The following is a 12,249-nucleotide window of genomic DNA, read 5'->3' on the forward strand; positions in this document are numbered from 1 at the left end:
AGCTCGTATATAATTTTTTATACTCGTTGGTAACTTTTCATAGATTGATTGTTTGTAGGATCAAATAGGAGGTTTCAGAAACTGATATTACAATTAAGTGTTGACAGTAAGATATGAACTGAGTTGATAAATTAATAATACAAAATTACAATCATGGATTAATAGAAGTTTAACTGTCAAATTAAACTTGTGGGAGAAGTGTTCCCTTGGTCGACATGGCTTCAAAAAAGATCATTGGAAGCTCTTAATGGAAACTTTGGCCTGGGGTCCGCCTTGAACATATACAAATATACACTCAGAGCCAGGATTCAAAACCTTCTGCCATTGAGGAAGTGCATAGGTGTCCTTTTCTTCTGTTGAAGAGAGACCCCATAAAGAGCCTGTGAGGTCCTTAACTACCAACTTAAGATCTGAAATTGGCCTCGAAGAAGTATTCTTGATTATCACCCTGTGACGGTAATAGGTTGCACCTCCAACAGTCCATGAGCTACTTATTGAGTGAAGAAATTGCACCGGGGCGCCTGCAACACAACCTTATCATTCTTTAGCCAGTGATAGCAAAAGTAAAATTTGGAAAGCAACGATCATTAGCTTTAGATACCTTCTGATGTTTTAGATGCCGTTTTTTCCCCTGTATATTTGCCTATCAAGCCAAAAGATGTTAGTTAGCGATGCAATGAGAGCCAGAGCAGAACTTTTCTAAATTAAAACAAGGTTTAGACTCTTTTTTCAACTTTGCTAGTTTAGTTTACTGTATGCATATTGGGAAACCAAAGCCAGAAATAATGTCAATTATGTTACATAATGTAAAAACTAAAACTATTAGCTTCTGAGTAAACATGAAAAATCATAAATGAACGTGGAACCAAACAAGTTCTATAGACAATATAGTACTCACTCGGTGTTTTTTGTCGGGGCACTTGTGATTCATCTTGGTTGTAACCTGTGACATGTAGGAGAAAAGTGATGAGCGTTCATACTGTACGAGGAAGACAACATAGCATAGTAGTTTAGAATAGCGATTATCCCTCACATCTGGACGTGGAAGTAAACAAGTTCTATGATACTTACTTTGTGTTTTTTGTTGGGGCATTGGTGATTCATTATGGTTGTAACCTGTGACAAGAGAAAAGTGATTGAGGATTCATACTGGAAGAGAAAAAGACAATAGAGCAAATTAGTGTATGAGGGATGGAGATTACGCCTCACCTTCACCTATATTACCATGCAAACTCTGCAGTTTAGCAAAGATGCCCACAAGAGGAGCAGAACCTGAAAGTGTAGGCTCAGTTTGTTCATAATTAGATCTGTCATCAGAGAAGCCATCATTTTTATCTGGACCACCCACGAGGGCACCAAAGATGACATTAGGATTTGACTCAGCACGGTTATACCACAGCTCAAATCCTTGAGTGCAGCCAACCTCACTGTGAAGAGAAAAGATTGAAGCAATGGAAGCGCCTCTGTGGTGAACATGAAGAGGATATTTTGCTTCATATCCAACCAAGTAGCTCATATCAGCTGGGTTATTACCAAGGATATAATCAGCCTGTGTCAATCAAAATTCACAGTTTCAGTTTACTAATTAAACCACGCACTAAATCATGATGAGCAAAACTTTCATTAGATGCATTTTATTCAATTAAAATTGGAGTTTCAATGGAGTGACTAGTAGTAATCTTCTGTACAAACTTCTATTATGCAGAATTCTGAGACTAAGCAGAATTTTTATTAGAGAACATCAAACTAAAGATTTTTAGTGCAGATTGCAAAATATACCTGAGACTTAACAAAGTTGAGGAGCTCCTGAGGCTGAGTTTGTCCATCTGGGCAGTTGAGATTTGCTTTTGTTGCTGAGAGGTAATTAGAGTAAACAGCTAAAAGGAATGAAGCAGAAGAAACATACTGCATGTTGTTCCATTCACGTACATATAGTAAGCCACCTGATAAGCCGAAATAGAATGAAATGATTGTAGTTTTCCATGAATGTTCTTTTGAAGAAAGAGTATAAGAGGCTGTAGAATTAATGTTCTAAATTAGCATCTAACCTGGTGTTTTCTGGACATTGTAACCATCATTCTTTTGCAAGCAGGCACACGAAAAATAATCTGCCTTGGCCTGGTATTGCTTTAGTGTATCAGCATAAGGACCAGCTTTCCCTTCCAGTAATATCTGCAAATTAGGTAAGTTGATGAAATGATACTATATAGTTCTGTAAAGATCATATTATAATAAATTATCTTCAAATATAGCATTTATACTTTCAGAACATGAAATTGATTTAAATTAAGGGGCTCACAAATAATTACCTTTGTTAGGAGGATCTGCACACCAGCATATTTGTTGTCCCAAGAGAACTCTTTCATTGCCCAGCCAGTTCCACCCATGTATACACCATTGTCCACCACATACTTTAGGTAGTATTCATCTCCAGTTGCCAGGTGTAGCCACGTGGCAGCCCATAATAATTCATCCTACACAGCAGCAGCAGAGTCAGGCTTTTTATTTGATAATGGATACTAATGAAAGTAAAAGCAGAACAGAGCAATGCTAACTCACTGAGTAACCGGAAGAAGTATAGAATTGCTGAGCACTTGAAATAGAGTCATCATAGAGACCTCTGAACCTATCTGCGAATGTGAAGAGCTGCGACAGATTCAACATTATCAATAACAAGTTATCCATTCCATTATCTGTAAGCTATTAAGAGGTTTTCTGTAAATGTGCCTTACTTAGCCTTAATCATTAAGAGAATCAAATATCATGCGTTTTGAGATTTGTAGTCGATGTTTTTCTACAGGTTCAATTTGTTTTTAGAGTCTAAATTTTAAATTTTAACATGAAATTTGTCTTAAATTTTGATATAATACAATTTGATCCTAAATTCTAAAAATGAATAAATATAGTCTTTTTGTCATATCAAGTGGCATTTAGAGTTGAAGCTTGAGTATTTTATACCATTTGGTACATTCTAATTCAAATGTTGTCAGCCTAGAACACGGTTTAATAACACTTATACAAAGTTAAAATTTAAGAACTAAAAACATATTTATTTGTTTTAAAAGTACACCAAAACTCATTGCCCTTCAATGTCACGTGTTGCTTTTAAGTGCTATCAATGATTTTTAACCAGCAGTGTAAATTCTCACCTGTTTTGCATGAACTAGCAGAAGATCAGAGTAAGAAGAATTGTAGGGCCTGAAAGCCAAAGCTGCAGCAGCCAATGCAGCTGCAGTTTCACCTGCCAGATCAGAGCCAGGGTGTTGTTCATCAATTTTGTAGGCACCTCTTGATGTAGTCATGTCTTCAGCACGCTCCCAGCAGTAATGATCAGAAACTCCATCTCCCACCTGAAATTTGTCCCGACAGAGTAACATCAACATCTTATATACTTCAATTTTTGAAGAAGTCACATGAAGAAACTAATGTAAAAATTAAAGTGTCACTGACTTTCTCACAAGAAAGTATAGTTTGTTAAACTAAATGATCTATAGATTTGAAGTGGAGTGATAAAGATCAATAATGGCAATGATGTCAGACAACGATGACAAACTTAATGTGGTCTTAATCAGAAAACTTGCGTGTAAATGTAATACTATAATCATTAACTCAGGCAGATGAAAATTGGTGAACGAACAAAAGAACACAGTTCCTGTCTGTTGCACTTTCTTACCTGTCCCCAAAGAACATTGGGTTGAGTGTGTGCTTTGACAAAGTAATCAGTTCCCCATTTAATTGCCCATAATGCATGTCCCATTTGGTTCAAGTTCGTAATTTCCTTGCTGAATTCGATGGCTCCCCATGCAAGCATTGTGACACTGTAGGCCATTGGCAACCCAAACTTCACATGATCTCCTGCGTCATAGTACCCTCCCACCAGGTCCACCTGCGTAATCACGCAACAACAAAAATGAAAACACAACAAAATGGACTTAAGTTTTGTTAAGAAGTGGACTTAAGTCTAACCAGACATGGATTGTGAAACAATATGTAAACACAAATCTTGCTAGAATAGACTTTAACCTGATTCTGATATCATGTTAAAAAGTGAACTTTAAAACTAACTAAATCTCACAAAACCGACTTGTAAGGTGAGGTTTGCACTAGCTTATATTATAAATTGACTTTATCTTTAGTTTATATGGAATTTCTAATAAGTTTAACTCAATTCTATAAAATCGATTTGTAAAATGAGATTTCGACCGGTGTGTCAACAAATTTAATATTACACTTTACAACTGATTGAGTTATGATGATATTAACTCACTCCTTGCTGAAAACCATCTTGGAGGCCAGAATCACCACGCCACTTGACTCGCTGCTGCAGTGGTAGCTTACCAGATCTTTGTGCTTCAAAGAACATCAAACTCTTGTCAAGGGCATCACCATAGTTGAAGCTTGATGGTGCACTTCCCCCTAAGCGAACAAGAGCTATGAGAAGCACGCACAAAGAGATGTTCAGGTTCTTCATGTTCATGATGATGTTCAATTTGCAGCCTCAGGAAATCAGAAAATGTGACCATATAATATAGAATTATAAACTAAGGTTTCCTTATGCATGCATTGCATTGCGTTCCTAATTCTTATATATAAGAAGAAGAAGAGGAAAAAAAGAAACGGTTTGGTGAATAGGTGGTAGCCATCACGTTCGGGTTGACATTGTACAAATGAAACATTCGCAAGTACGAAGAGGTTCTCACGTTTGGACGTGCCAATGTGTAAACTATATTCATACTTAATGGGTGGTGATACCCTGCTGCACCTCTATAAGGTTGAAGATATGCCGCACCAATCTGAGCCGTGGATCGTCCTAAATGTTTTGTTTATCTTATTGGAGACCTATCTCGAATCTCTTCCATTTTCCAAAAATATGTAAACTAGAATCTTTTAGTACTGATAAAATATTATATATGACACAAAACTAAATAATTTTGTATTCACTGTTTTAATACCATTTTTTATCCCATAGTCGTTGAAATGATTTAATATAGTTTTCATTTTTTTTAATTAATGTAGTCTTTATATTTATTTTATTAAATTAATGTTGATGATGTTTAGTGGGTGACAATGTATTAATGTTATTGTTGGATTATGACACTAATCTTTTATTGCCACGTGTCATCTACATAACCACGTTGTCTCTTTGTAAATGACATTGGCATCAATTTAATGGGAGAAAGACATTAGCTTTTTTTAACAACGAAAAAGAAAACATTACGAGACAACAACGCTTAATAATTCCGATAAATTTTGGGATCGATATTAAACTAAAAAAAAAAAAATATATATTTTAAATTATATTTACTAATTTAAAAATGAGAGATCTCTTTCCCCTATTGATAAACACGTGGGTGGTGTATATGTAACTTATTAATTTGCCAGAAAAGTATTTTTAATGAGAGTTAACTCCATTGTTTTTTTTATTATATTTTTATCTACACACATTAAAATATGGTGGGCTATCATGATGAATGTATGGCCCACGTAGTAACTGGCAGGCCTGGGCCTGGCCTGCTTTAAAAGTTTTAATGGCTGCAGTTGTGAACGGCGGCCTTCTATCAAAAGTTTTACAAACTGCTAATTTTCGACAATTTGCAAAGCCGAATTTGGAATATATATTTTATTTATAATACTAAATTGTCTCTTTTATTTAATGTCTGATATATTTTTAATTTTGTTCTTCAATCTATTAACTTGTTTTAATAATAAGAAAGAATATATATTTATCATATCATAAATTGTATTATTAATATTTATCATGGAATTGACTACATACCATTCTTTATAAGTTTTTGTTTCTTTAACGCGTATAGTTAACTTTTATAAGTCTAAGTTGGTGTTTGGATTAGCATTCAGATCCTTTTAAAAGTATATTGGGGGCAAAAGATATTTCTTTCTCTGAAAAAGCAATGAATTTGTATTGGCATCACAATGCTTAAAACAAGGTTTTGAATTAAATATAATAATAAAATAAAAAAGAGTAAATTCTGACGTGAATTGAAACTTCACAAGAACAAACAAATATACAAACAGAAACAATGAAACTTATACTTTATTGATCATTGAATGAAAGATTAGATACAATTACATGAATGAAAAAACCATTTAACACTTGTTTTGGTGGAAATGAATAATCTGTGAAAGGAAACACAGTAAGAATTGATATATATGTCCATGAACTTAGTTGATAGAACTGCAAATGTTTCTGATAATTCCAGCTGAACCGGTTAAAGGCTGAATATCTCCCATTTTGATCATAGCAGCTGCAAAGTCAGATTTAAACGTTGTAGGATTTTTGCTGTATTCGGACACAATAGAGTCTGTAGAACCTCCACTGAATAGAACTTGATCTGAGTGAAGAAGACCCTTCTTCTGAATCAAATTCTTGAAGTAGTTGTTGTCAAATGAATTAGGTGTCACCAAATCTAGTGCTGCCAATTTCTTGTCATTATCTTCATTGACAACTAATGGACAACCTCGTTGACGAGTGCTTGCAAATCCAGCATCAATGTCACTTGCATTGTTGTAAATCCTTCCACGGAATGTGAAACATTGAGCTTGCCCAATTGTGTGAGCACCTGCATGCATGCATTACAACATATAACACATAAGAAAAAACTATATATACTTTGAAACCAGTGACAGAACAACATAAGCTATTTGATTAATCAATTACCAGACAGAGTAACCATGTCTTTTGCAGTGAGTCCCTTCTTTTCGAATCTAGAAATAAGAATGTCAAGATCGTCTGTGAAAAGTGGAAGGTCACTGGTAGCTTCACTTTTGCTTGCTGTGGTAGAATCTCTTCTTCCAAGTTTCACAGTCCATGATGGACCACCCACCTGATCAAGAATTCAGAAAAAATGAAAGATTAAGTCATTAATTGCTATATATTATTAGGTTAAAATCATCAAACACTTGTCAATCTAAGCTTGTTACTCACAGCAAATGATGCATCACGAGCAGCTACTGCTAAAATGTCTGCACATGATACAGTTCCTGGACAAACTTTCTCCACCTCAGTTTTTGCTTGATCGATGACGCTAAATCCCCTTACTGAGTTAACATTCTGAAGTGCAGTCTTTTCACTTTCGATGGAGGAGCTATCATCAAGCAAAATCGATGCATCACAACCCTGCAATGCATATGAAAACATTCTCAGTTATTGTTGATGAATCTATGCTCCAAATTAAGCTTAAAAGTACGTACATGTATACGGTATCAATTAATGAATACAAATGAACTAATGTGTATGTATATACCTGAACAAAGCAGTCGTGAAAATGAAGACGAATAAGAGAAGCAGCCATTCGGCGTTCCTTAGAAACTGCAGTACGAATGACAGTTCTGATGGTGGAAAGTGCATTGGGACATGTACTGTCATAAAACTTAGAAGATAATTGTGCATCACATACTGTGGCTAACAACACCAACGTAGTGACAACAAAACCTATGCTTGGATTTCTATGTGCCATGAATTTGTCTTGTTTTTTGGAAGGTTAAATATGAATTGAATATGTGTAAGTGTAACTAGCACTCAAAAGAAGAAAGGAACTGATTGATACTTAAGAATAAAGAGAATGAATGAAGATGATGGAAAAAGAGGGAAGAATGGTGGTGAATTTATAGGGCATGATTTGGTTGTGTGAGAAATTGCCATAGTCAATGAATGTACAAAAGCTGGCTAGGTCACTATTATCTGCTGCAGCGTGTTTTTGTGGGTTGATGGCGCGGTCGGAGTTGACCAGGTATAATTGTTATCTAACATGAATAAAGTTATACTGTAACCCCAAAATGGTTTGGATTACTTCAATTTTGCTTTCCCAAGTTTGATCCTCGGGAATAATTAAATAAAAAAATATTAATTTGCCTCACATTTAAAAAAAAAATAAAAATAAATAATTGACTTTTATTTTAACGATACGTCGTCATAAATTCTGACAATTTATTCATAAAATTTTAAGAAGATAAAGTCATAACTTATCATGACTATTTTTGTAAATTTATTAAAGTAAAAGTTATTAAATCTTATAACGATTTTCAATTTAAACTAAGTTCATCCTAACTTATGACCATGTTGTTAAGATAAAATTTAATACTTTAGTTTATTATGAACTGAAAATTGTCATAGTTTTAATGATTTTAATTCAAATTAAAAGTTATTATAAGTCCTGACAATTTCGAATTTATAAAAAAATCGTCATGTCGACTTCACTTATAAAAAAAATCATTAAAACTTATGAGGACTTCAACATCAATTTTCTAATGTAAATTAGTGAATAAATTACTTTATTTTTAAAAAAATTGTCATTAATTGCATTTTTTTTTTGTTGAAGAGAGGGTTTGTTGCTCTATTTCACGTGTTTTCGTGTTGCATGCATTTTTGCATTTTTCTATTAATCTTATCATATCAGAAAGCTTCCTCGAAAGAGACCTTGTCGCCTTGATCTTGTCTTTATGTTTTTCACATTATACTGTTTAAATAACAGATTAATTTGACCAAAAAGAAAGTTGCAAAGTATCTTGATTATTGTGATTGAAAACAGTATCCTTTGGATGACAACGGGTCGAGTCGGGTACGGATAACGCCTACCATAATTTGACTTGACAAAAAAAAATCCACCCGTTACCTGACCCGCTACCTGCACGGATACCCGCTAAAAAATATCGATATTTTAAAACCTGCGGATACCCATAGATGCCCGCGGATACCTACAAATATTTAGAAAATTATATTTTTATAAAATAATAAAATAAAATTTAAATAAAATTACAAAAAATATATAAAATATAATTTAAATATAATTTAAAATTTAATTTTAATTAAATTTAACCTTATAAAATATAAATTAATGTTAATTTTAATTAAATTTAACTTAATAAAATATAAATTAAATTTTTAATTTTTAATTTTTGCAGGTAGCGGATATCTACTCGCATCTGACCCGTTTATAAGTGGGTATTAAAATATCCGCTATCTGCAACCAGCGGATAGTAAATATTCGTGGATATTAACTATCCATCACGGGTTTTATCCACGGATATTCCCGAATGCGAATTTTTTTGTCATCCCTAAATATCCCACATCATAATTTTGATTCATCCATTTGTACAACTAGAATAATAGATAGAATTGACGTCAATATATACAAAATTTACTATTACCCGTTCAATAACTTTATATATAATCTACATTAATTAACTATCTTGATGCCAAATTTTATATATAAAAGTATCGATATCATATGATAACAATTAAATAATTTCATTTTAAAGAAGAATATATTGAAAATATTAAATAATGTTATATTTTTTAAACTAAAAGTTATTAATGATTGATTTATATTAGAAAACCGATTTAATTACCTTTAGCGAAAAATTTTCAATCATATTTTGTTTTCAAAATTCGAATTTAAAATTTTCCCTCTTAAAGAATAATATGTTAGTTGCAAGTAATTTTTTTTAATATAAAAAAAAAACTATACATTTTACATATTGTAGATAATGTGTACATTAAAAAAAAACTAATTGCTTTTTATTTCGATAAGAGTTATTACTAGTCACTCTGAATAAATGTATACGTACCGAATCAAATTAAGGAAAAGAAAATAAAGTCGTGGATGAGAACTTTCTCTTTTTGATGTCAACATCAAGAATGGCAACTATATAAAGAATCAAATTCAGAATAGATAATTGTTATAATCAGAAAGTCAACTACAATTTCGTTAGCAAAAGTATGTATAAAAAAGTCAAACTGACTAATCATACAATTTACCGTTAGCAAAAGTATATATAAAAAAGTCAAATTGGCTAATGATTAAGGAAACCCTGGCCAAATAAAATAATTAAATTAACCATTAGAGTGGCAAAACCACTAAATATTGCATGGTAACAATGGTTAGATGCTAAACAGTACAATATTTATGCCTGAGAGACGATAAAAATTTCAATAGAGAAACCCTGATCAAATAAAATATTTATTTATTTATTTATTTATTTTCTTAATTGTACGTTCCATCTATTTTATTCCACGCACTTTTCCTCCCATGCTAATTTACAAACAAATTATACAATATATTTGATTTTGAAAGTTTCCAATACTAATAACTAAGTACATATGCATACACAATATTCAAAATGAAAATTCAATATATATTGTAGCACGTGTCTGTGATTATGGTACAACACAAACAGACAAACATGTTCGTACAAGTTTGTTCTGCATTATCTTGGAAACTACCCACCGTTCATGCACATATACGAGGAAGAGCTTGTCATCACTTATTACATGCAAAGTTTTTCCTTATACTAAGATATATTCAAAACAGAAAATGTCAAAATAACGAACATACCACCAGCTGGAATTAGCGACAAAACAACAAAGGATAATGAATACAAGAATTGGTCCAAAAGCTTTCGTACAATGTATATGGTAAGCTGCCACCTTTAGCACAACACCGCGTTGAGCAGATTTTAATGACTGCGAATGATTCTAACACAAACTAAAACCTCCTATAAATTCACTGCCATTCCACCGTCTTTTTCCATCGTCTTCATCTTCATTCTCTTTCTTTATTGTTCAATTAATACCAATTATTCTCTTCAGCGTTGAGTTAAATAATTGATTCAGTTCATTGTATTTAATATTGGAACGTGACATTCATAGATGGCGTGCAGAACTTCAAGCATAGCAAGTTTTGTTGTCACTACGTTGGTGTTGTTAGCCACAATATCTGATGCACAATTGTCTTCTAAGTTTTATGACAGTACGTGTCCCAATGCACTTTCCACCATCAGAACTGTCATTCGTACTGCAGTTTCCAAGGAACGCCGCATGGCTGCATCTCTCATTCGTCTTCATTTTCATGACTGTTTTGTTCAGGTATATATATACACATTAGTTCATTTGTATTCATTAATTGATACCGTATATATGTATGTACTTTTAAGCTTAATTTGGAGCATAGATTCATCAACAATAACTGAGAATGTTTTCATATGCATTGCAGGGTTGTGATGCATCGATTTTGCTTGATGATAGCCCCTCCATCGAGAGCGAAAAGACTGCACCTCAGAACTTTAACTCAGTAAGAGGATTTAATGTCATCGATGAAGCAAAAACTGAGGTGGAGAAAGTGTGTCCAGGAGTTGTATCATGTGCAGACATTGTGGCAGTAGCTGCTCGTGATGCATCATTTGCTGTGAGTAACAAACTCAGATTGACAAATGTTTGATGGTTTTAACCTAATAATATATAGCAATTAATGACTTAATCATTCATTTTTTTCTGAATTCTTGATCAGGTGGGTGGTCCATCATGGACTGTGAAACTTGGAAGAAGAGATTCTACCACAGCAAGCAAAAGTGAAGCTACCAGTGACCTTCCACTTTTCACAGACGATCTTGACATTCTTATTTCTAGATTCGAAAAGAAGGGACTCACTGCAAAAGACATGGTTACTCTGTCTGGTAATTGATTCATTTATCATATATATGTTTGAAAACATTTACTAATTTATGTTTGTACAGTTAAGGGTGAGAGAATTATATATTAAAGAAATGTTGTGTATGTTAATGCATGCAGGTTCTCACACAATTGGACAAGCTCAGTGTTCGACATTCCGTGGAAGGATTTACAACAATGCAAGTGATATTGATGCTGGATTTGCAAGCACCCGCCAACGGGGTTGTCCATTAGTTGTCAGTGATGATAATGACAAGAAATTGGCAGCACTAGACTTGGTGACACCTAATTCATTTGACAACAACTACTTCAAGAATTTGATTCAGAAGAAGGGTCTTCTTCACTCAGATCAAGTTCTATTCAGTGGAGGCTCTACAGATTCTATTGTGTCCGAATACAGCAAAAATCCTACAACTTTTAAGTCTGACTTTGCAGCTGCTATGATCAAAATGGGAGATATTGAACCATTAACCGGATCAGCTGGAATCATCAGAAAGATTTGCAGCTCTGTCAACTAAGTCAAGTTTTTGCCTTCCCTCCTGTTTTTTAAAGTTTTAATAATTCGTTATTCAATTGTTTGTTGTTTCTATTTCATTCGTCAATTGTATTTAGTTCTAACTGTATGTATTCTTATCAATTTATGAAAACGAAATTCTATTTAGTGGCCATAACTTTCATTCTTATGCCTCACGTCTGAGGGATCCACTCTGTAGAAGATTGGTCAAACGAGCTGTGTTTTTATGATTTAGTGGAGATTCCCCAACACAACACAAGGCCTACCTTTC

At 33.4% G+C, this 12,249-nt stretch overlaps 3 protein-coding genes across 3 annotated transcripts; 1 reads left to right on the forward strand and 2 right to left on the reverse strand.

The window, feature by feature from the left end:
• Positions 1–67: 67 nt before the first annotated feature.
• GH9C1 (glycosyl hydrolase 9C1) lies at positions 68–4,546 on the reverse strand. Its single transcript, XM_047313167.2, has 12 exons — positions 4,268–4,546; positions 3,674–3,886; positions 3,150–3,350; positions 2,560–2,646; positions 2,310–2,474; positions 2,049–2,172; positions 1,780–1,943; positions 1,210–1,549; positions 1,072–1,116; positions 899–943; positions 602–643; positions 68–521 (listed from the first exon to the last, which is right to left on the reverse strand). Exons 1-12 carry the CDS (start codon positions 4,475–4,477, stop codon positions 232–234), a joined length of 1,926 nt encoding a protein of 641 aa, XP_047169123.1. The 5' UTR covers positions 4,478–4,546; the 3' UTR covers positions 68–231.
• A 1,580-nt stretch (positions 4,547–6,126) lies between these two features.
• On the reverse strand, positions 6,127–7,564 carry LOC124837721 (lignin-forming anionic peroxidase-like). Its single transcript, XM_047313170.2, has 4 exons — positions 7,263–7,564; positions 6,944–7,135; positions 6,677–6,842; positions 6,127–6,578 (listed from the first exon to the last, which is right to left on the reverse strand). Exons 1-4 carry the CDS (start codon positions 7,473–7,475, stop codon positions 6,181–6,183), a joined length of 969 nt encoding a protein of 322 aa, XP_047169126.1. The 5' UTR covers positions 7,476–7,564; the 3' UTR covers positions 6,127–6,180.
• A 3,002-nt stretch (positions 7,565–10,566) lies between these two features.
• LOC124837720 (lignin-forming anionic peroxidase-like) lies at positions 10,567–12,215 on the forward strand. Its single transcript, XM_047313169.2, has 4 exons — positions 10,567–10,882; positions 11,010–11,201; positions 11,304–11,469; positions 11,585–12,215. The coding sequence occupies exons 1-4, from the start codon at positions 10,667–10,669 to the stop codon at positions 11,980–11,982; spliced, it is 972 nt and encodes a 323-aa protein (XP_047169125.1). The 5' UTR covers positions 10,567–10,666; the 3' UTR covers positions 11,983–12,215.
• Positions 12,216–12,249: the final 34 nt, after the last annotated feature.

Source organism: Vigna umbellata, chromosome 3 (genome assembly GCF_029865625.1).
Source record: "Vigna umbellata cultivar VRB3 chromosome 3, Vumbellata_1.0, whole genome shotgun sequence".
NCBI classification, from domain to species: domain Eukaryota; kingdom Viridiplantae; phylum Streptophyta; class Magnoliopsida; order Fabales; family Fabaceae; genus Vigna; species Vigna umbellata.

Bases quoted from the DNA above. Each gene is read 5' to 3' on its own strand.
- GH9C1 (XM_047313167.2), bottom strand. From the start codon at position 4,477: ATGAACATGAAGAACCTGAACATCTCTTTGTGCGTGCTTCTCATAGCT. The intron at 644-898 runs GTGAGTACTATA...TTGGCTTGATAG, and splicing joins GCCCCGACAAAAAACACCGA to GCAAATATACAGGGGAAAAA. The intron at 522-601 runs GTATCTAAAGCT...GTTGTGTTGCAG, and splicing joins GGCATCTAAAACATCAGAAG to GCGCCCCGGTGCAATTTCTT.
- LOC124837721 (XM_047313170.2), bottom strand. From the start codon at position 7,475: ATGGCACATAGAAATCCAAGCATAGGTTTTGTTGTCACTACGTTGGTG. The intron at 6,843-6,943 runs GTGAGTAACAAG...ATTCTTGATCAG, and splicing joins CTCGTGATGCATCATTTGCT to GTGGGTGGTCCATCATGGAC. The intron at 6,579-6,676 runs GTAATTGATTAA...GCATGCATGCAG, and splicing joins AGACATGGTTACTCTGTCTG to GTGCTCACACAATTGGGCAA.
- LOC124837720 (XM_047313169.2), top strand. From the start codon at position 10,667: ATGGCGTGCAGAACTTCAAGCATAGCAAGTTTTGTTGTCACTACGTTG. The intron at 10,883-11,009 runs GTATATATATAC...TATGCATTGCAG, and splicing joins TTCATGACTGTTTTGTTCAG to GGTTGTGATGCATCGATTTT. The intron at 11,470-11,584 runs GTAATTGATTCA...TAATGCATGCAG, and splicing joins AGACATGGTTACTCTGTCTG to GTTCTCACACAATTGGACAA.